Below are 23,456 nucleotides of genomic sequence, written 5' to 3' on the forward strand. Positions count from 1 at the left end.
AACAAGCTAAAATGATAATATAAGATACACATACACAAATACACAGTCTAGGCTATTGGTTAGAACTTAGTTCGATAAAACAGGTCCCTAGTGGGCCAACACAGTATGACATGTGTTACACAAGATGAGGATTTCAAAAGAGAGAGTAAGAGAGAGAGAGAGAGTGAGTGCACAAGAGAAAAACACACTTGGGTGCATTTGTCAGCTATGCTTATTTTAACCCTAACCTTGCCCCGAACTGCCGCTCTTATGGGTCAGAATATAATGATGTAATTATGTGTTGAAGGTCTCTGATGGGTTATCTCTGCGTGGACAGGATTCTGACTTCTCTAATGACAGTCTTTCTTCGTTTACCAGGTGTAACTCTCTGTTTCTCCTCACAATGTCAGTGTCCTTTCTATTAGTGGTCTGTTTCCTCGCCCTTGTTCTGAAAAGGTGTTTTCGGAGGAGGGCTAATCAGCCGGGTGGATGGTTCCAGCGTGGGAAGGAAAACAGTGTAGACACACGATTCCTTGGAGAGCGGTGACAGGGTGGTCCTCCTTTAGATACAGCTACTCGTCCGTAGAATAGGTTGTTGCAAGGTTCCTTTGTCTTCTTCAACCTCGTGGTCCGTTCTGGGTTTGCTGACCACTCAGACCTTGGCTGCAGCTCATGGTCAGCTACTCATGATGTTAATTCTTAACTCACATGTTTTATACCCTCGGGTCAGAAATGGCGGTTTCTGCCTTTAGGGCAATTCTCTGGTCGTAGCAAGTTACGATTCAAGGTCTGGATTTTACTCAGATCCAATTTAGACTAACTTCACAAAAACATTCTCCTTGATCTGGACCCTTTCCACACAACATACAATATGCAAACATCAGGTAAATATTAGGAAAACTCTTAGAGTTCAAATGTTTTGTTATAATGTCTTCCTTTAACTTTTAATAACATAACCAAAACAAGATTAATTTTCATATTCCATCTATTGTCATTACCACCATTGTGGCTAACGGACCTATTGTCCCAAAGTCCATTTATTACATGTTAATGTTCTGAGGCCAGTTCTTCATAATGAGAGGACAAAGTCATTTTGTCTGCTGCCTTAAGATTTACAATGGGCTTGAGGTGTCATAAAACTCGCCCATCTCCATACCTCTCGATTGCTTCCCCTCTGGTGTGTGTGAGCGATATCTCTGTAGGATTGTGGTCCACGGCAGGCCAGTCATGGCACTCCCCTCGTGGAGGACCCGAGTCGCTGGTTGTGCTTTCGTTCCGACTGCAGCTGTTGACCCCTGGCCTGATTTCACCAGACGTTCTACCTTGTCCCAGACACCTGCTTATCAAGTTTAGCCAGGTACTCACTGTGTTTCTGCCTCTGCATTGCTTCCTCTTTGGGGTTTTGGCTCAGTGTCTGTAAAGCACTTTGTGACTGTTGATTCGGGCTGTTCTGATTAATGTGAGACAAATTATGCATTTGTAACAAGAGCAGTGAGTGTTGTGTTGGGGTTGTATATCCTATTTGCAAATGTGAACATTTAGCTGATCTGGATCTGGATTTGCTAAGACGACTAACATCCATCATTATCCATGACTACCATCCACATGCAATCCACCACCACTTTTCTAAATACCACTCCTCCTCAATCTATTGTGAACGGAAAAAAATCGTTCTCTATGTAATATTCATTAATATCCCCATTTGTCAATAACAGCCTCTACACTTCACGGCAACATTCTTGACTGAAAAATCTTTAAACATGTCTATAGACTTTATGGAGGTTATGTGGGAGTTATGTGGGTGTTGAGGAAGAGGGTGTTGTTCAGAATAACAACTTCCTGACTGTTGATGTTGACAAGACTCTCTTAATGATATGTGGAATGAGCACCACAGATGAAGGAGGGGGCGGAAACAGACACCTTCACCAAGTAATCCAATGTTTGCTTCATGAACAATTGTTGCATCATCAAATATATATATTTTTTATTCTGTTAGTTGTTTACGATGTGAGGAATTTAGCAGGTCTACAGTATGTATTGTTTTAAAATGTTTATTATATTTATACCACCGTTCAAAAGTTTGGGGTCACTTAGAAATTTCCTTGTTTTTAACCTCTGGGATATGTGGGACGGTAGTGTCCCACCTCGCCAACAGCCAGTGAAAGTGCAGGGCGCCAAATTCAAAACAACAAAAATCTCATAATTAACCTGTTAGACCTATAGGGGCAGTATTTCATTTTTGGATAAAAAGACGTGCCCGTTTTTAGCGCAATATTTTGTCACGAAAAGATGCTCGACTATGCTTGGAATTGATAGTTTTGGAAAGAAGACACATTCTGACGTTTCCAGAACTGCAAAGATTTTCACTGTGAGTGCCATAGAACAAAATCTACAGGCAAAACCAAGATGTTTGAGTGACCAGGAAATCAACAGGATTGCTGACGGCACGTTTTCCATGATCGCCTTATATGGCTGTGAATGCGACAGGAATGAACGGACACTTCCTATCGTTTCCCCCAGGTGTCTGCAGCATTGTGACGTATTTGTAGGCATATCATTGGAAGATTGACCATAAGAGACTACAATTGCCAAGTGTCCCGCACGGTGTCTGCGTGGAAATTGGTGCGCAAAAGTCAGCTACCAGTATTTTTCCATCCGAATCAGAGAAGAATGCACGCTTCCAGGGACGGCATTTCAATGAAGAGATATATGACAAAACACCTTGAGGATTGATTCAAACAACGTTTTCCATGTTTCAGTCGATATTATGGAGTTAATTCGGAAAAAAGTTTGACGTTTAGGTGACTGAATTTTCGGTCAGTTTCGGTAGCCAAATGCATAGTAACAAAACGGAACGTTGTGTCCTACACAAGCATCTTTCAGGAAAAACTGGACATCTGCTATGTAACTGAGAGTCTCCTCATTGAAACATCTGAAGTTCTTCAAAGGTAAATTATTTTATTTGATCCCTTTGCTGGTTTTTGTGAATATGTTGCGTGCTAAATGCTAACGCTAAATGCTAAGCTAGCTATCACCACTCTTACACAAATTATTGATTTTCTCTGGTTCTAAAGCATATTTTGAAAATCTGAGACGACAGGATTGTTAAGAAAAGGATAAGCTTGAGAGCAGGCATATTTATTTCATTTCATTTGCGATTTTTAGAAATCGCTAACGTTGCGTTATGGTAATGAGCTTGAGGCTATGATTACGCGACCGCATGCGGTGTGGTTCGGCTTAACAGGTTAAAATTCCTCAAAGATACAAGTATTTTATACCATTTTAAAGATAAAATTATCGTTAATCCAGCCACAGTGTCTGATTTAAAAAATGCTTTACAGCGAAAGCTTCACAAACTATTATGTTAGGTCACAACCAAGTCACAGAAAAACCCAGCTATTTTTCCAGCCACAGAGGAGTCACAAAAAGCACAAATAGAGATAAAATTAATCACTAACCTTTGATGATCTTAAGCAGATGACACTCATAGGACTTCATGTATGTTTTGTTCGCTAAAGTGCATATTTATATAAAAAAATCTAATTTTACATTGGCACGTTATGTTCAGTAGTTCCAAAACATCCAGTGATTTTGCAGAGCCACATTAATTTACAGAAATACTCATCAATGTTGATGAAAATACAAGTGTTATACATGGAATTAGAGATAAACCTCTCCTTAATGCAACCGCTGTGTCAGATTTCAACAAAAACTTTACGGAAAAAGCAAACCATGCAATAATCTGAGTAAAGCGTTCAGACAACAAAGCAGCCCAAAAGATATCCGCCCTATTGTGTAGTCAATATTAGACAGAAATAGCAATGTAAATATTCACTTACCTTTGATGATCTTCATCAGAATGCACTCACAGGAATCCCAGTTACACAATAAATGTTTGATTTGTTCGATAAAGTTAATCATTTATGTCCAAATAGCTTCTTCTGTTAGGGCGTTTGGTAAACATATCCAAACGCGCATTCAGGTCCAGCCGAACGACGGACGAAAAGTTCAAAAAGTTCCGTTACAGCCCGTAGAAACTTGTCAAACTAAGTATAGAATCAATCTTTAGGATGTTTTTATCATAAATCTTCAATAATGTTCCAACTGGAGAATTCCTATGTCTGTAGAAAAGCAATGGAACGAGAGCTAACTCTCTCGTGACCACCACACGATACAAGCCTGTGGCATTCGGCCCCACTTCACAGTAGAAGCCTCAAACAAAGTTCTAAAGACTGTTGACATCTAGTGGAAGCCTTAGGAAGTGGAACATATCCCCTATTGTAGATACAGTGGGATATTGGTTGAGTTAAAAAAAAACTCCAAGCCTCAGATTTCCCACTTCCTGGTTGGATTTTTCTCAGGTTTTCGCATGCCATATGAGTTCTGTTATACGCACAGACATCATTCAAACAGTTTTAGAAACTTCCGAGTGTTTTCTATCCAATACTACTAATAAAATGCATATATTAGCATCTCGGACAGAGTAGTAGGCAGTTTACTCTGGGCACCTTATTCATCCAAGCTACTCAATACCGGCCCCATGTCACCAAGAAGTTTAAAGGAAAATCACATTTTTTGTCCATTAAAATAACATGAAATTGATCAGAAATACAGTGTATATATTTTTAATGTTGATAAATTTCTATTGTAACTGGAAATGACTGATTTGTTATGGAATATTGTGGAACTGGGATTCCTGGGAGTGCATTCTGATGAAGATCATCAAAGGTAATGGAATAATAGGTGTAAAGAGGCCCATTATCAGAAACCATCACTCCTGTGTTGCAATGGCACACTGTGCTAGCTAATCCAAGTTTATCATTTTAAAAGGCTAATTAATCATTAGAAAACCCTTTTGCAATTATGTTAGCACAGCTGAAAACTGTTGTACTGATTAAAGAAGCAAAAGAACTGACCTTCTTTAGACTAGTTGAGTATCTGGAGCATCAGCATTTGTGGGTTTGATTACAGGCTAAAGATGGCCAGAAACAAAGACATTTATTTTGAAACTTGTCAGTCTATTCTTGTTCAGAGAAATGAAGATCTTGTACAACACTGTGTACTACTCCCTTCACAGAACAGCGCAAACTGGGTCTAACAAGAATAGAAAGAGAAGTGAGTGAATTATATTAATTGAAATGCTATTCCTTTGCACATGAACGCTCACTCATTCGGGAATAATTGCAATTAATATATATTTACGCCCAGGTGTCGTCGTGATCTCTGTTGGCATCGTCAGTCCGTCTGTTGGAGAGTCAGTCCATCCGAGTCTCTCACTTTCTTTGTTTCTTCGTGGTTAGAATGGATACTTCAGAGTACCATTCAGAAATGCTCTCATAGAATAGATGTTTCAGTAGTTAGTATTTGCAATCCTAGGTTTACATAATTTCTAGCTGCAGACTAGTAATTAGCATCTAAGATTTGCTCTTATTCTGTAGGGATCGATAGTCGACAGAGTTGAACTATTTCCAGCTGTGTAGCCAATGCTCCAAGTGGTTTGGTAAGTAATTCAATAACAATTCGCAATTACAGCTCACGCTTTGGGATTGCTTAGTCTTGGTACTCAAACCTGTGCCACCTCAGTTTACACTGAGGTATACTTGGTCTGAAGATGATTTCCTTAGGATGGTGGTTTATTTGTAACAGTAGAAAAGGCAGTTCTATGACGCCTGATCATGTCTGTGCTCGCGGGGAAATGACTTAGTTAAACTTTAAAGGGAATACAATCATCTCACATTAAAGGTTTAACATCATATTAGATCGTTTCATCTTTAATCATTCATTTTATAAAATAATTAGATGCAAACCTCATCATTGAGAAATGTACACATTCATAGATATTTGTGTTTTCCGGTCCTCTCTGAGGTCACCAAATGAAACACACTCATCATACCTGTCCATGGACCATTCCCACCTCCTCACAAGTGGACATTCTGTTTCAAATTCCCATTTTGGGGATTTAGGAGTTAGCTGTGTCTCTGTGTCTCTCTTTCTGCATGGTGTCGTGGAAGATTCAGAATTTGTTGGTAACATATGTAAGATGTTTTATATTCATCAAATGTGTGTAAGTTAATTCTCATCAGAATGGTATTTTTGTATAAAACTGTGGCGAGGTTGCAGTTATCTGTTCTAAGTCAAAACTAAGTTGCATGGGCTGCGGAGAGGGGAGAGGTCAAAGTGTCATCATGTGTAAACATATTTTACTCCCTACCTTTTTCTAGTGGGGAAAGGAGGGTGGCAGTGTCTGGAATCATTCTCATGCTCCCTTATCTTAACCTATAGCCTCACTCTCCTCTCCGTGAGCTTGTCCAGAATTGGTTGTATTTAGGGTTGGTTGTATCTAAATGACAATTTGATATATGCCTGTTGATATGGAGGATTGGTTTATGGTTCTGGGGTTTGAGAAAGGAGACAAAGCTGAACGATTTATTATGTCTATGCTGTCTGACTATGTGTGTTCTTTGCTATTAAAGGATCTCAGTTGCATTGTAAGGGGGCTCTCAGAGAATTCATTGAGAGACACTGAATTTATCTGAGAGTCACAGGATTGTGATAGAGCTCATATAATTAAAGATTGACTTTTATAACTAACTTGTGTGTGTGGTTTGCTCCCATGATTTGGTAAATAGAGGAAATTTCCATGACAATGGCCAGGAATTTACGACCTGAGATAACAGAACCTGGGTGTAGGAGAGAGTGGGAAGCCATGATCTATACCCAGAAAGGGCCACGTCATGACACAGGCCTCATGCCACTCAGGTAAATTAATAAAAACACCAAACTAATTGAAGAGCACACAGGGCAACAGCACTTCAGGGGCACACAGACACAAACAATATTCCTGGCACCAATATATTCAACTGGCTTGGCTCACTATTTCAGCACCACCAATTTCCATTCATTAAATTCCTATTGAGAGGGCTGGCTGGAAACAGACGAATTTGCCAAAGTCTGCAAAAAGCACCAGCACTGTGTTTGTGAAACTCAGGAGATACCCTATTTGTTTGAGCTCCTCTGTAAAAACCTGTTACAGAGTCTAGCCTTGTGTAGTGTCGCACTGTTGTTGACTCCCATGGGAAGAGGAATAATATACTTTATGCTTAGTCTAATACAGTGACAACTAAAAGATACAAAAACTAAATGTGATGTTGCTGTCCAGGGTACTGATTTCTGTGTATGTATGTGTGTGCGTGTGTGTGTAAATATAACAAACATGTTGACTCACCCTACTTGTAGAGAAACGCCAATTCCATTATCCTCTTTCATGTTGGCTAAACGGTCTATGACTCATACAGTACACACATTTAGTTTTTGATGTCTTAGGCCTAACTTCCTGACATGGGCAACGATACGCCAGGCCAGCTAGTAAACATTAGCTACATGTTGAACTTCCGTCCTTTCCACAATGTATGAATTTATGATTGGATCAGAATTGCTGTTATAAACATTGGCCCGTACGGAAAATTAAGTAAAACCAAATCCCTATCTCCATCCATGGTTAATTAAGGAAAGGGAAAATTTTGGCTAGCTAGCCACCGGAGGACACCAACACAGCGTAATGCAACAACAAGTTTTTTTGTGTCAATAATGACATTTGGCTTGTGAAGTGATTGGTCTGAAGCCAAATCCAAACTGGCTTCCCTTGACACTTTTTTGTTGGTACGCCAAGACCATTCACAGCTAAGCTCACTCAGTTAAGCTCAACACTAATTGGCTATTATTTTATAAAATATATTATCAAGGGAGGCCAAATTCTCGCTGGCTTCCCTTGCATTCAAAGCTACAGGCGGCAACAATGTCATACTCTTTCTGACCAGCCAGCATCAGCATCTACACATACTGAGACAGAGGGGCGCTATTTAGTTCGCTCAGATGCTTTCTTCCGTTAAGATACTGTAAATTCAGAGAAATGGTGGTCGGCCCATGTAGATGGAAACAGAAAAACCTGAGCCTTTTGGGTAAAACACCGAGGTAAATCCTGTATGGAAATGCGCCACAAGAGTAGGAGTGCTGATCTAGGGTCAGATCCCACCATATACCGGTACCACAATATTATTAGATTAATGATGATATAAAAGTACAAACTGATCCTAGATCAGCACACCTACTCAAAGTCAATTTGTGAATATGGGTACAAGCTGATCCTGGCACATAAGCTATTGGAGAATAATTACTGGGGACATAGACAGGGGGATTGGGAGACGCTGTGGCCCTGTTCAATGTCACGCCAAGACAGAGCCAGGCAGGCAGGAGCTTACCCAACCACTCTGAGGCAGTGGTTGTGTGGCTAGCAGAGGCAGATGTGTGCTTAGCAGTGTTAAGAAGCAGTGTGGCTTGGTTGGGTTGTGTTTCGGAGGACGCATGGCTTTCGACCTTCGTCCCCCGTACGGGAGTTGTAGAGATGAGACAAGATAGTAATTACTAACAATTGGATACCACAAAATTGGGGAGAAAAGGGGGTAAATTTTTAAATAAATAAAAAAAGAAATAGGTCTAGCAACATACATGTCATTTGGTTGAGACTAACATTAGTTTAGAAAAAATGTTTGCGCCGTTTCCTCAAATATACATAGAGCAAACAAATATTTTTTAAACTAATGTTAGTCTCAACCAAATGACATGTACGTTGCTAGACCTATTGCACAACACAGGAACCACTAGATACAGTCTAACCAAAAGGCTCTAATGCTAGCTAGCTAACCAGCCATGTAATTTCAATACAAAATCATCAGCTTTGTAGTGATTATGCTATGTACAAACACATGTTTGAAATATTGCCTTTCATCTTTTTCACCAATGCCTTGCTGTAGCGTTAAAATTCTGTGAATATAATTTAGCTAGTAATTGTAACTAATTTGATCCATATTTAGCACAGTGCAAAGCGTGCTTCCCAGACTGGAACCCTGAAAGCAGGTCGGAAGAAAATACCCGGCCCACCAGGGCTGTCGTGTTTTTCTCTGCTGCTTGCTTGCAGAGCAGGTCATACAAACCCATATTTTTTTGTACAACTACAAAACCTTTGGCAGAGGTTAGTCGCTAAATTAATGACAAAACTCAAAGCGTGCAGATTAGACATGGACAAATCTAGTTTTGAATCACAGATTAAGATTCACCAGTTGCAAGTTTAGTAAAGAAGTTGCATTCATTCTCAAATTGAGTTACATGCCTCCAAATCTTATTGAATTTCTTCACATATCAACATACATGTTTGTAAGTGTTGTTGCATTTATACTCCAAACATATTTTGTGCATCTACAAAAATGATTATACAGGTGCAACTCATATTTTACATGTGATAATCATACATTACATGCTTGTACACTTGTCTGTATTTCACCTTCATAGAATGGCCTCCAGTGTCTCCTCATCAGTAAAGAGCCACTGCTTGTCATAGCCATGTTGCCTCTTCTGTGGAGGCTCCACAACCTCCTCCTCAGCAGTGTCCTCATAGTCACACCAGGCCTTTGTCTTCTGTGTCACTGGATGTATGCCAGTCTCCCTTTCCATGTCAGCCACAATGATGTATATAAACCCTGGAATGCTGATGCTATGTATTGGCCAATGAGAGGCTTTGAAGCCTCTGGTCATATTTGTGCTCCACAGAAGAAGCAGTCCTCCATAGGAATGAATGGAATTCTACAGTATTTTATTTCAATTCAATGTTTCAAGGACAAAATGATATGTATTTACATATTTTTGGTTGTAGTGGGGACAGTAACATTAGAACTTTCAAAAAATGATAGTTCAAGGAAACATTTATATGTTTCATTTTTTATTTGTATGTTTATCTCATATAATGTAATTTAAAGGTATGCAGGGGTGGGCGACTCCAGTTCTTGGGGGCCTGATTGGTGTCACACCTTTGCTCCAGCCAACACATCTCACTCCAGTAAATCAACAAATTATTGGAGTGAAATGCAATCACTTTAAATCAGCCATGTTTGCTAAGGATGGGGAAAAAGCGTGATACCGCTCCAGCCCCCGAGGACTGCAGCTGCCCATCCCTGCATTAAGTTGTCTGGAAAATAATGAACGTGGCAAAAACAAATGTTGACATGAATGCATTTCTATAGCTAACAAAATATTTTTTACGATGGAAGGGGAGTGCCGAGATGACGGTGCGGTCGCTTCAAAACAGCTCCCCCTGTCAGTCATCTTGTGTTTATATAAATCATTGATCAGGCCTCAACTCCCTTTACGAGCAGGCTAGATGTTGCCACATTTCCTGCTCGTCAGGACAGAGCTGGCAGTACTCGTAAAAGCAACAGAAATTACTGTATGATGGACATGTATGTGTACCAGAAGTCCTGATACTGCTCCATGGACAACACTTGGAGACTGGGGGTGACTGCATGCACTGGAGCAGAATAGTGCAAGGGAAAGGTAAGCAGAGGGGTACTTACTGAGCTGGTGAAGTCAGGCTGAGGTGCACACCAGTCGATCTCCCCTGCAGCAGAGAGATCCTGAACTGGACTCGGTGGGGGGGCTGGGACTACGAGTGTGTGAAGGTCTGTAGGGCTGAGACCACCTCCTTAACATCTTAAGTCAACAGGTGGGTTAACCTTTCGGGAACCCCTCGACAACATTCCGCTGAAAAGGCGGCGCGCGAAAGTTAGACATAGTTCACAGCTTTTATTTTGGAAAAATGAGCGAGAAAGAAAGATAAACATCTTGTTAATCTACCCATCGTGTCCGATTTCAAAAATGCTATACAGCTGAAGCACAACATATGATTATGTTAGATCACCGCCAAGTCAAAAAAACACAGCCATTTTTCCAGCCAAAGATAGGAGTCACAAAAAGCAGAAATATAGATACAATTCATTACTAACCTTTGATTATCTTCATCAGATGACACCCATAGAACATCATGTTACACATTACATGTATGTTTTGTTCGATAATGTGCATATTTATATCCAAAAATCGCAGTTTACATTGGCGCGTTACATGCAGTAATGTATTGATTCCAAAACATCTGGTGATTTTGCAGAAATACTCATAATAAGCATTAATAAAAGATACTAGTGTTATTCACAGAAACAAAGATAGACTTCTCCTTAATGCAACCGCTGTGTCAGATTTTTTAAAAACTTTACGGAAAAAGCGTAATCTGAGAACGTCGCTCAGAGCCCAAATCACACTTACCTACATTTACATTACATTTAAGTCATTTAGCAGACGCTCTTATCCAGAGCGACTTACAAATTGGCGCATTCACCTTATGACATCCAGTGGAACAGCCACTTTACGATAGTGCATCTAAATCTTTTAAGGGGGGGGGTGAGAAGGATTACTTTATCCTATCCTAGGTATTCCTTAAAGAGGTGGGGTTTCAGGTGTCTCCGGAAGGTGGTGATTGACCTTTGATTACCTTTGATGATCTTCATAAGGCACTCCCAGGAATCCCAGTTCGACAATAAATGACTGATTTGTTCCATAAAGTTCCATCATTTATGTCCAAATAGCCACTTGTTGTTAGCGTGTTCAGCCCAGTAATCCATCTTCATGAGGCGCAGGCACTTCATCCAGACAAAAACTCAAAAAGTTCCGTTACAGTCCTTTAGAAACATGTCAAACGATGTATGGAATCAATCTTTAGGATGTTTTTAACATAAAACAATAATGTTCCAACCGGATAATTCACTGAAAAGCACTGTAACTCTGTCGTGAGCGCGTCATGAGACCAAGGCTCTCTGCCAGACCACTGACTCAAAGAGGACTCATGAGCCCCTCCATTATAGTAGAATGCTCATTCAAGTTTCAAAAGACGGTTCACATCTAGTGGAAGCCGTAGGAAGTGCAAGTATCCGTAATGTTCGTAGAAACATTTCAAATGTTTTTTATTATCAATCCTCAGGTTGTTTTTACAATATATAATCGATAATATATCAACCGGGAAAGTAGCTTCTTCAATAGGAGAGAGAGAGGAAATGGCTTCTCCAAGCTGTTGCCCATACAAAACGCTGCTGGCACCCAGCCTTACAATGACGCGATGTGATCTTTCTCACTCATATTTCAAAATAAAAGCCTGAAACAATGTCTAAAGACTGTTCACACCATGGGGAAGCCATAGGGAAAGGAATCTGGTTGATATCACTTTAAATGGAGCGAAGGCAGGCTATAAATAGAGGCGCTTTCTTGGTTTGATTTTCCTCAGGTTTTCGCCTGCAATATCAGTTCTGTTATACTCACAGACAATATTTTGACAGTTTTTGAAACTTTAGAGGGTTTTCTATCCTAATCTGACAATTATATGCATATTCTAGAATTTGGGTCTTATATGCAGTTTAAGTTTTTGTACGTTTTTCATCCAAACATCAAAATACTGCCCCCTACACTCAAGAGGTTTTTAAGCATGCTTTTAACATAATCTTATTGTGAAATGAAGCAAGATTGAATTCACTCTGGCTAAAAATAATGAAAGCCCTTCCCACTACACATATTTGTGTGTGTGTGTGTTTGTTTTTGTACACTTCTTAACACCAAAGATAAATGCAAAACACAATTTTATTTAGCAAAAAAATGTTTCATCTCCTTGATTGATGCGTGTTTATTTACAAGTAGTAAATCTGCAAAATAGGAAATAACAGAATATTTACACAATGAACATTAACCTGCACACTTATGACAGTTGCTTCAAGTCTAACTCTTAAAAACGTTTCAGAATTATTATAAGTAGGAAAAACTCCTGTCAGTTTTTCTGAAATTGATCGATTTGTACTTTATTGGATCCTATGTACTTTTCATTTGGAACATGCACAGCTACTGAGATCTTGCCACAATTAGAAAATAAATGATCAGAATCTTCTCAAACCAGGGCTTGGGAAGGCAATAGTATGAGTAGGCATGACTGGATTTAAAGACCACATTTGAAAATGTTCATGCATTGTTCATCTGAAATATCTTTTTAGTCCAGGAATAGTCAATCTGGGTTCAAGAAACTACCCTCATCTGTTTGGGCGTAAACGGTTCATGATCCGCTAACATGAGATGATGAGAGATGGACCTTAAGCGGTCATAACATGTGTGTCAATAGAAATAATCCTGTTATATGGCATGAGATGGTCAACCAAATGTCAATTGTTTTCTTATTCATGCTTCATAATGTGGGGATAGCCACAAACCATTTTGACAGTCACTATGTTGTTCCTATGACAGCCTCATGTCAGGCAGCATCATGTATTAGCATTGTTTCCTCCTGCCCACATCAAATGGCCATGATGCTCCTTAATGGACAAGCTGTACATCGTACTACTTCAATGACAAAACAAATCAATCGCCATACAAACAAACAAACAGGGACAAATCATGAGATGGGGAGGGAAGAAGTCTCACTTAGGAACCTGCTAAACCTCTGAAGCAGATTGATTGAAAACTCAAGGCCATAACATTGAAACAGAACTACAATGCAGAGAGAAGTTCTCCAAACAAGAGGCAATTTCCTGAGAAATGGAGAATACGTTGTCTTATAACAGGGCAGTGATGAGAGAAACACAAAGAATTTGGAAGCTGCCAGTGTGTAATGTATTTTCCCCAGACATGGTTATGATGCTGATAATTCATAAGCCTGCTATTAACAAAATCACTGAGCTCTGGAGACCAGTCTATTTCATGTATTTGTGATATAAAAGCACTGAAAGATATAGGCGCAGCAAAAAGGGAAAGTTGTGTACTCAGGGATTTTTTTTTTTTAAAGCGCTGTAAAGCGGACTAAGCATATTTGGGGAATCATTTTTTTTATCAGTGCGTACAGTAGTTAAACATTTCTGATTATGACTCATTCTAAATGTAATGCTTTTTCACCAACAATTTACTAGTCAGGCACACAGTTGCTTAAAAAGGAACCCTGGTCTGTTGAAGGCTGACACTGTCCTAATATGGACGCCGTATACGTGGTCCCTTTAAGAGTTATATTTCACTCACTAAGTAGCACCTGCATAGCTTGGTCCCAGATCTGTTTGTGCGGTCTTGTCAACTACTATGGTCATTGTCATGCCAAATGTTTGGGTAGACATAACAGATCCGGGACCAGGCTAGCACCTGTATATTAATGGTCTGATACGTATAGAAAGACAACAGGAATGCAGTACAGTTGTATACATCAATGACTGCGTCCAAAATGGCACCCTATTCCCTATATAGTGTACTAGTTTTGATCAGGGCCTTAGTGTACAATACAGGTATTAGGGTGCCATTTGAGACGAACCAATGTGTCATATCTATTTAAGGGGTGTTTTGTTTTTATTTCTGTTCAGAGGAGTTTAGGAAGGAACCTGGCATACAATGTATTGCAAAAGCATTTATGATACAGTGGGGCAAAAATATATTTAGTCAGCCACCAAATGTGCAAGTTCTCCCACTTAAAAAGATGAGAGGCCTGTAATTTCCATCATAGGTACACTTCAACTATGACAGACAAAATGAGAAAAATAAATCCAGAAAATCATATTGTAGGATTTTTAATTAATTTCTTTGTAAATTGTGGTGGAAAATAAGTATTTGGTCAATAACAAAAGTTTATCTCAATACTTTGTTATATATATATATTGCCTTTGTTGGCAATGACAGAGGTCAAACGTTTTCTGTAAGTATTCATAAGGTTTTCACACACTGTTGCTGTTATTTTGGCCCATTCCTCCATGCAGATCTCCTCTAGAGCAGTGATGTTTTGGGGCTGTTGCTGGGAAATAAGGACTTTCAACTCCCTCCAAAGATTGTCTATGGGGTTGAGATCTGGAGACTGGCTAGGCCACTCCAGGACCTTGAAATGCTTCTTATGAAGCAACTCCTTCGTTGCCCGGGCGGTGTGTTTGGGATCATTGTCATGCTGAAAGACCCAGCCACGTTTCATCTTGTGGTCCTTCTGTGGCTCAGTTGGTAGAGCATGGCGCTTGTAACGCCAGGGTAGTGGGTTCGATTCCCGGGACCACCCATACGTAGAATGTATGCACACATGACTGTAAGTCGCTTTGGATAAAAGCGTCAGCTAAATGGCATATATTATTATATTATTATTATTATTATCTTCAATGCCCTTGCTGATGGTAGGCTTTGTTACTTTGGTCCCAGCTCTCTGCAGGTCATTCACTAGGTCCTCCCGTGTGGTTCTGGGATTTTTGCTCACCGTTCTTGTGATCATTTTAACCCCACTGGGTGAGATCTTGCGGGGAGCCCCAGATCGAGGGAGATTATTAGTGTTCTTGTATGTCTTCCATTTCCTAATAATTGCTCCCACAGTTGATTTCTTCAAACCAAGTTGCTTACCTATTGAAGATTCAGTCTTCCCAGCCTGGTGCAGGTCTACAATTTTGTTTCTGGTTTCCTTTGACAGCTCTTTGGTCTTGGCCATAGTGGAGTTTGGAGTGTGACTGTTTGAGGTTGTGGACAGGTGTCTTTTATACTGATAACAAGATCAAACAGGTGCCATTAATACAGGTAACGAGTGGAGGACAGAGGAGCCTATTAAAGAAGAAGTTACAGGTCTGTGAGAGCCAGAAATCTTGCTTGTTTGTAGGTGACCAAATACTTATTTTCCACCATAATTAGCAAATAAATTCATTAAAAATCCTACAATGTGAATTTCATAGTTGAAGTGTACCTATGATGAAAATGACAGACCTCTCTAATCTTTTTAAGTGGGGGAACTTGCACAATTGGTGGCTGACTAAATACTTTTTTGCCCCAGTGTATATAGAAAAAATAAGATATGGATTAAAGCAGCAAGTCACTGATTCCATCTGGAAAAGACACAGATGCTTATCTGATGTGATATTTTACACTGATCGTAGAGATCAGAAAATAAACCTTGTGAACAGTACTTAAACTTCAGATAAACCAAAGACGTCTCTTCATCTTCAGCGTACCACGTAATGGACAATTCACACGTTCAAAAGAGAGATGAGAAAAACAACAAGGAAAACAACCTGATACATTTTTTTTGCCAAAAGCTACATTTCATTTCATCATCATAAAAAAAACTAAAGTAAATACAATTTTCAAAATCAAACATCAACAAAATTACATTACAGACCACAGTTTGGTTTTTGGCAAGCAGAGAAAACAGAAGAAAAGAAAACGCACCACAATGTCAAACCTCCTCTCAAGAGAAGAGAAAAGTTTTGAAAAACATCTTAAGTCACACATAGCAAGTGGGCTTGTTTAGATAGCAACAAGGACCAGGGGAGATTACTAATCCTTGTGTTGCTAATGGGTGGAGGGTGCTCCCCCCTACCGTCCAGACAACCCTATGGGTGAGAGCTAAAACCCCAGACAGGATCTCTGGATTAGGAGAGAAGAAGCAATCTTTACCACACTACCATCACCTTGTTTATTATCTGCAGAATAGCATTGGGAAGAGATGAGGAAGAAGGGCCCAGGGCTGGAAAAGGCTTTCTGTCTTTCACAACTTTGTTGTTTCAGACTAAGAGGCTCAGTAAAACCCTCCCTGACCCCATTTAACTACTTATTTAACCTTTATTCCACCACGTAAGACATCAGACGCGGTAATGCTAACTGGTGGTGGGGTAGCCTATAGATCCAATCACATTTTATTTGTCACATACACATGTTTAGCAGATGTTATTGTAGGCGTAGCGAAATGCTTGTTTTTCTAGCTCCAACAGTGCAGTAGTATCTAACAATTGTAATTGGTTCAAGTAGTGCAAAGCTCTCTATTGGTCAACCACTGTAGGACAAGCTGTCAAATTCTTTAGCCCTGCAAGATGAAAATGAACCTTCATGCTAGATTCCATCGGAACAGTCTAGTAAAAGAAGCAATGCTTGGATGAGTCTGTGTTTGCTTGTCAAAAACTGAGAATGCACAACAGATTTGCAATTTAATGTTTCCGCAGGACTGCTCCAGTCTAACATTCCCAAACAGAAATGTGACAATATTATGGGATGGCCTTCCTATGGTGGCCCTAAGGGGCAAAGTACCTTCCTTTCTTTCATTACTTTGACAATTATTTTTCAGTCACTAAGCATGTTCATATTTAAATCATATACATTCCATCTAATAAAATGTATTTTCACTAAACAACACCAAAAGAAAACATGGCACAGAACAACTTTTTTCTTTCTTTTTGTTTCTTTTTTCTACGTAGATTTGATTTTTTGCTGGAAATATCAAATCAAAGTTTTGCTGTTGATGGGTTGTTTTAACCCTAATATTTGTTTCTTAAAAATGTTCAGTTGTATTTATATATAATATCTATATAGTCTTCCTTGGTAACGTATTTGTAAATTGTGCAAATTCAGCAGTAACACAGGTGGCGAGAGATCAGTGGGCAGATTATTACAAAAAATAATACAACAAAAATTGAGAGAAAAAAGGAAAGTCATTGATCTTCGATTCCAACAGGAGACATGTGACCTGAGGAGCTTATCTCCCATTGGCTCCAAGGATGCCAAACAATGTTATGTCCTGTTTGTGATGCCAAAACGGAATTCCACTTCAAATGTCCCATCCTGGTTATACGATACAGGGCTTTGCGACGCCAAAACTCAGGAAAACCGACAGAAAATAACTAAAAACATGACAACGGCACCGATAATCAAAATGCTTTCCGGTGATGCTGTCTCTCGGTGTGTGTGTGACGAAACATCCAGTGCCTTGGTCTGACATAGACACACACACATATATAGACACGCATTTACACACATTCACACACACACCCGCCCAGTACTGCTGAATCCCCCCTGTTCTGTCCTTTGCAGTAGCTACATCACATGTTTTGGGGGGGATTGAAAACCACGCTGTCTGAGTTTAAATTCCTCTGGGTGAGGAGAGAAAGAGAGGAAGATGGAGATGAGGAGGAGAGCAAGGGTCAGTCCTCAGCTGGCCAGGGCCATTGTGTTGATGACCTGCTCCAGCTTGCTCCTCAGTCTCTGCCTCCGCGACTGCTCGTCCCTCTCCAAAGCCGTCAGAATCTGAAGATGGACAGAGACAGAGAGAGACAGAGAGAGAAAGAGAGAGATGGCAAGAAAGCAAGAGAAACAAAATGCGAGAAAGAGAGAGAGAGTGAGAGAGAGAGTGAGGGAGAGAGGAAGGGAGGGAGAGAAAGGGAGAGGGAGCAAGAGAGAAAGGGAGGGAGAGAAAGGGAGAGGGAGGAAGGGAGGGAGAAAATGAGCAGTGAGAAACATTAGCTTTTACAAAAGCAGTAGAGAGAGCGACAACTGAGCGACAACTGAGCAGTTCTTCAAATCCAATTTAGGGTGCCATTCCTTCTAAATAAACAAACATAACACAAATGTCTGCCATTGTTCTCACCTCATCCTTGTACTTGACAATGTAGGAGTAGATTTCATGCAGGGCGCTCATGCTGTTGAATTGGCTGAGGTGCAGCCGCGACTGCTCCGCCAGGTATGCACTCATGTCCTGGTCACTGATGACGGGCATCCGCGAGATGTCAGAGTAGTACCTGAGAAAGAATGGGGGATGGAGACAGAGAGAGATCGAATCAAATCTATTTGTCACATACAGCAGATGTTAATGTGGGTGTAGCGAAATGCTTGTGCTTCTAGTTCCGACAATGCAGTAATAACCAACGAGTAATCTAACCTAACAATTCCAAAACTACTACCTTATACACACAAGTGTAAAGGGATAAAGAATATGTACATAAAGATATATGAATGAGTGATGGTACAGAGCGGCATAGGCAAGATACAGTAGATGGTATGGAGTACAGTATATACATATGAGATGAGTATGTAAACAAAGTGGCATAGTTTAAAGTGGCTAGTGATACATGTATTACATAAAGATGCAGTAGATGATATAGAGTACAGTATATACGTATACATATGAGATGAATAATGTAGGGTATGTAAACATTATATTAAGTAGCATTGTTTAAAGTGGCTAGTGATATATTTTACAGAGAGAGGGAAGGAAGATGAGAGTGTGTGGGAGAATCTTTAAGCAATCACTCTGTCAATATTTAACTGACACATATCAATTGACCAATGAAACCAAGTGAGCTGAATAAAGGAAAGCTAAGTGACCAAGCGAGTTCCATGCTGTCAAATGGCAACAGTGTTACTTTCCTGCCCTAGTTTTAATTTTCAACCTAATCCATAATGGCCCGCCCGCTGAACATAGCCTATGTGCATACCGTTCCACCCAGTTCTTGTAGTTGGGAATGTCTTTAGCGTAGAGCAGCTTGTTGGAGGGCGAGTCTTTGCCCAGCTTGTGTTCTGAGGTGGAGCAGGAGTCCATGAAGGTCTGGGCCACCACAGACAGACAGGCGTCCGTGATGCTGTTCTTGTGGATGTCGAACACAAACTGGGGGTTCTTGATCACGTTCACCCAGAACCGCAGAGGAAGACTGGGGGGGAAGAGATGGAGAGGGAGTGGGAAGAAGAGAGAAAACATTAGGGTATAGTACTCAACCCCTAAACACCATCACCAAACCTCTCTCACAACCTGACGCACACAACTCCATCTCCTTCGGTCTCACACACAAACTGATCCACTCACCAGTTGCTCTTCCAGGTGTGCCGTACATCCAAGTCAGAGATGCAGTGCTTGTCGGCCTGCTCGTCCAGGAAGTCAAACATGTACTTGATGGCAAGCGGCAGGGCACTGCCTCGATGGGCCGTACTGAAGATGGTCTCAAACAGGTCGTCCACAAACTTCTGCAATGTACCCTGCGAAAGGAGAAAGGGGAGGGTTAGAGAGTTGTCGCTTACATCAACTTCATGGAGCTTTGTATTGTACAAATCACTGTGGACGCATTTAGACTAAATATATCCTTTCTTCCACATAAGATTATCAACTTTTACACATTATCAAGTAGTCTGTCGAATGGCCCCCTCCTCCTTTTCACACTCCTAACACGAGCCCATCACCTGAACAAAGCCGGCTCCGGTCAGTTATTCACATACCAACATATTGGCCAAAACTACACTAATATATACATAAAGTACCGTATATACAGTCCAAGTCTCCTGTCGTCTTTCCCACTCTCACTGTCCATTCTCCAAACTCTCTAACCCCCATAACCCCCATAGACCTAACCTTGCACATTTTTACCTGAAGGGAAATCATGAGCAAATGAGAAAACAACAGGGGAGTGAAATCGCGAGGGTGAGCAGAAACGCCTTAATGTACAGTACTTAGCAAGTGCAAATGAGTGCATAGTGGTGTGGCACGTCCTGTGCATGGTAAATGAGGTGCTACCAACAAGGCATGGAGGAACAGAAAGTGCCACAGTGCTGAGCCGATAGCAGTCCTGTCTAGAACAGATATTCCTCATGACATGTAGAGTGAGGACTCATGTCCGCTCTATTCATGGAATTTATATCTGTATCTTTGCGCACATTATTTTTTCCAGACCAGCACAAACACACCGGATGCAACCTATCAACCCACCACCAAGCCCTTGATTAGTCAAATCAGGTGTGTGTAAGTGGGGAGCCCCAGGATAATCTATTCACAAACATTCTTCCGAGTACCAACGGAAGGGATTAGGGTATAGGATCCAAGAGAAAGCCCCTCCAGCTCCCTTCCGGATTCCAACGATCAGAAAACCACTCAAAAGGTCAGGCTGCTAATTAAGACAACATAGCGTTTGGGAGCTTATGCAAAAGGTTATGAAAAATGTTAATGAGCATCTGAGCCAGTCGCCTTGAAAACAAAGGTCAATGAGAGCTGGCTGTCGGAGGAAACAGGTTTGAGCTAGGATGTTGGGTGTTGTTTACCAGTAGAGGGGGGACAGGTGCGTGTGAGTGAGAGTGAGTGAATGTGTCTGTGTGTGGGGTACCTTAGTAGCCAATAGCCTGGTCAGGTATATCTCAGAGACCATCTTGCTGCCACGGTCGCCCTCACGCTGGTCCGAGTGGTCGTGGTTCTTGACCAGGTGCCACAGCTTGGTACCACTCTCCAGGTCAGGCGTGATCATGGGCGTCCTAGAACGCAGGCTGTCTGGACTACTGGCCGTCCTCAACATACTCTCTGGACGGGAAGACGGGAGAGAGAGGAAATGGTCAGGATTCAGATGAATCCAATATGATGTCAAATCACATAACCAGTGTGTTATAGATGAAGAGAAAGAGAAGGGGGGGGGGGTCAAGAGAGATAAAGGAGATGGCGGGGGAGGGGGTTGATCAAGGCAGGGGGGAGACAGAGAGATCCTGGGGAGAGGACACAGACAGGGACTGGACAGTCTCCAGTTACTCTCATCCCTATGATGGACTTAAATGACAAACATCACTCCTCTTCACTGTCTGACCTTAACGTCAACACTTGGCATGCATTATCATTTCTATTGAGATATTTCTAATGTTTAGCTGTGTATTTCTGAATCGTACTCACAGAAAGCACTTTGAGAATAAAATAGCATGCACACGCACTTGCACACACACAACCACCCACACACACCCATCTACCTGCCCACCCACACCCACACACCGTATCTGTTGAGGGACTTGGTGAAGGTGGAGGAGGTGGAGATGTTGTAGGCAGAGTTCTGCTTGGGCACGAGGGCTATCACTGAGCCATCCGTCACCTGATGGGGAGTACAGGAAATAAACTGTTAGAGTTAGACATGCATCTGCACTCTGAAAACTTTGCACATGACATACGGTCAGATAAAGGTGATACACACTGCTACATTGCTGGTGCCGAGAGTGATTGACTAAGGCTCCATTTACACAGGCAGCCTGGAAATAGCACCAAGACTGAAGACTGAAATGTTGTTTGTATTAAAATGTTGTTGTTTTCTCCGCAGGTACATTTCCCTCTGGGGATTGGTTGGTCCCTCCTGGTAACATACTTATTGAGGATGGAAATAGAGGAGACGTCAGTGACTGACGACAACGACAAAGTCATAGTCCAGTTGACTGTCAGAAAAAGAGGTGTAACCATTACAATGGATCCGGTAAGAATGGACATTAAAAAGTATGCTTTCATCACCAAAACGTTGGTTGACTTAAATTAACACAGACAGACACACAGCTATATAAACACCAGGTAACTACCATTTCCTCTTACAATAAACTGCTACCTCGGTCGAGAAATGGATCTCACGGTGTGATTTTTTTAAAGTTGTGTTTTTTTAAAAACAATTATGTAACTTTGGATGAATACAACATTTACAGATCTGATTGAAAAGGTAGAGGTGTGGCTATTTTTGTCAAATGTAGCTTTCCGTTGTCAGTTTGACTTTCCACCTCTGTCAGTTTGAATGCCTAGCCCTAAACATACGCCTGGAAAATGGTATCAAATGTACTATGGTGAGGATATACTGGCCCCCTCTGCTCATCCCAGTGCTACTAATCATTTAGCTGACCTGTTATCAACTTATGCAGCATCGTAAGTGATGATTATGGGTTGTTTTTTAACCTTGATTGGATGACTCAAGTTTCAGACAAGCTCAAGGTATTATGCATCGATCTGAATTTAGCGCAAATAATATCGAAACCAACCCGGCCCAATTTTAAAATCCAGTAAATGCTGACCTGATTAACATCACACTTACAGTACAAATAGACCCCATACAGTGCATTCGGAGAGTATTCAGACCCATTGACTTTTTATTAATTTAGTTGTGATACAGCCTTATTCTCAAATGGATTACTATATGTTTTCCCCCTAATCAATCTACACACAATACCCAACAACGACAAAGCAAAAACAGGTTTGTAGAAAATTTGACAAATGTATATATATAAAATAGCTGAAATATCACATTTACATCAGTATTCACATCCTTTACTTAGTACTTTGTTGAAGCACCTTTGGCTGTGATTACAGCCTTGAGTCTTCTTGGGTATGACACAATAAGCTTGGCACACCTGTATTTGGGGATATTCTCATAATTCTTCTCTACATATCCTCTCAAGCTATGTCAGGTTAGATGGGGACCGTAGCTGCACAGCTATTTTCAGGTTTCTCCAGAGATGTTCGATCGGGTTCAAGTCCGGGCTCTGGCTGGGCCACTCAATGACATTTAGAGACTTGTCCCAAAGCCATTCCTTTGTTGTCTTGGCTGTGTGCTTAGATTTGTTGTCCTGTTGGAAGGTGATCCTTTGCCCCAGTCTGAGGTCCCGAGCACTCTGGAGCAGCATCAAGGATATCTCTATACTTTGCACTGTTCATCTTTCCCTCGATTCTGACTAGTCTCCCAGTCCCAGGCACCGAAAAACATCTCCACAGCATGATGCTGCCACCACCATGCTTCACCGTAGGGATGGTGCCAGGTTTCCTCCAGACGTGACGCTAAGCAGTCAGGCCAAAGAGTTCCATCTTGGTTTCATCAGATCAGATAATCTTGTTTCTTATGGTCTGAGAGTCTTTAGTTATCTTTTGCCAAACTCCAACCGGGCTATCATGTGCCTTTTACCGAGGAGTGGCTTCCGTCTGGCCACTCTACCATAAGGGTTGGTGGAATGCTGATTGGTGGAATGCTGCAGAGATAGGAGAATCTTCTAGAAGGACAACCATCTCCACAGAGGACTATAACAAAACAAAC

General features: G+C 41.0%; 1 protein-coding gene across 1 annotated transcript in view; it reads right to left on the reverse strand.

Moving 5' to 3' along the window:
- Nucleotides 1-15,236: 15,236 nt before the first annotated feature.
- Nucleotides 15,237-23,456, reverse strand: part of LOC118399705 (plexin-A1-like) — a 365,392-nt gene continuing 357,172 nt past the window's right edge. Inside the window, exons 27-32 of the mRNA XM_052473927.1 lie at nt 21,395-21,491; nt 20,748-20,938; nt 19,463-19,632; nt 19,098-19,310; nt 18,251-18,401; nt 15,237-17,910 (exon numbers count right to left, since the gene is read on the reverse strand). Of these exons, the coding sequence (XP_052329887.1) occupies nt 17,815-17,910; nt 18,251-18,401; nt 19,098-19,310; nt 19,463-19,632; nt 20,748-20,938; nt 21,395-21,491 (918 nt within the window). The 3' untranslated portion in view covers nt 15,237-17,814. The remainder of the gene's footprint in view (nt 17,911-18,250; nt 18,402-19,097; nt 19,311-19,462; nt 19,633-20,747; nt 20,939-21,394; nt 21,492-23,456) is intronic.

The sequence above is a fragment of the Oncorhynchus keta genome, chromosome 21 (assembly GCF_023373465.1).
Source record: "Oncorhynchus keta strain PuntledgeMale-10-30-2019 chromosome 21, Oket_V2, whole genome shotgun sequence".
NCBI lineage: Eukaryota > Metazoa > Chordata > Actinopteri > Salmoniformes > Salmonidae > Oncorhynchus > Oncorhynchus keta.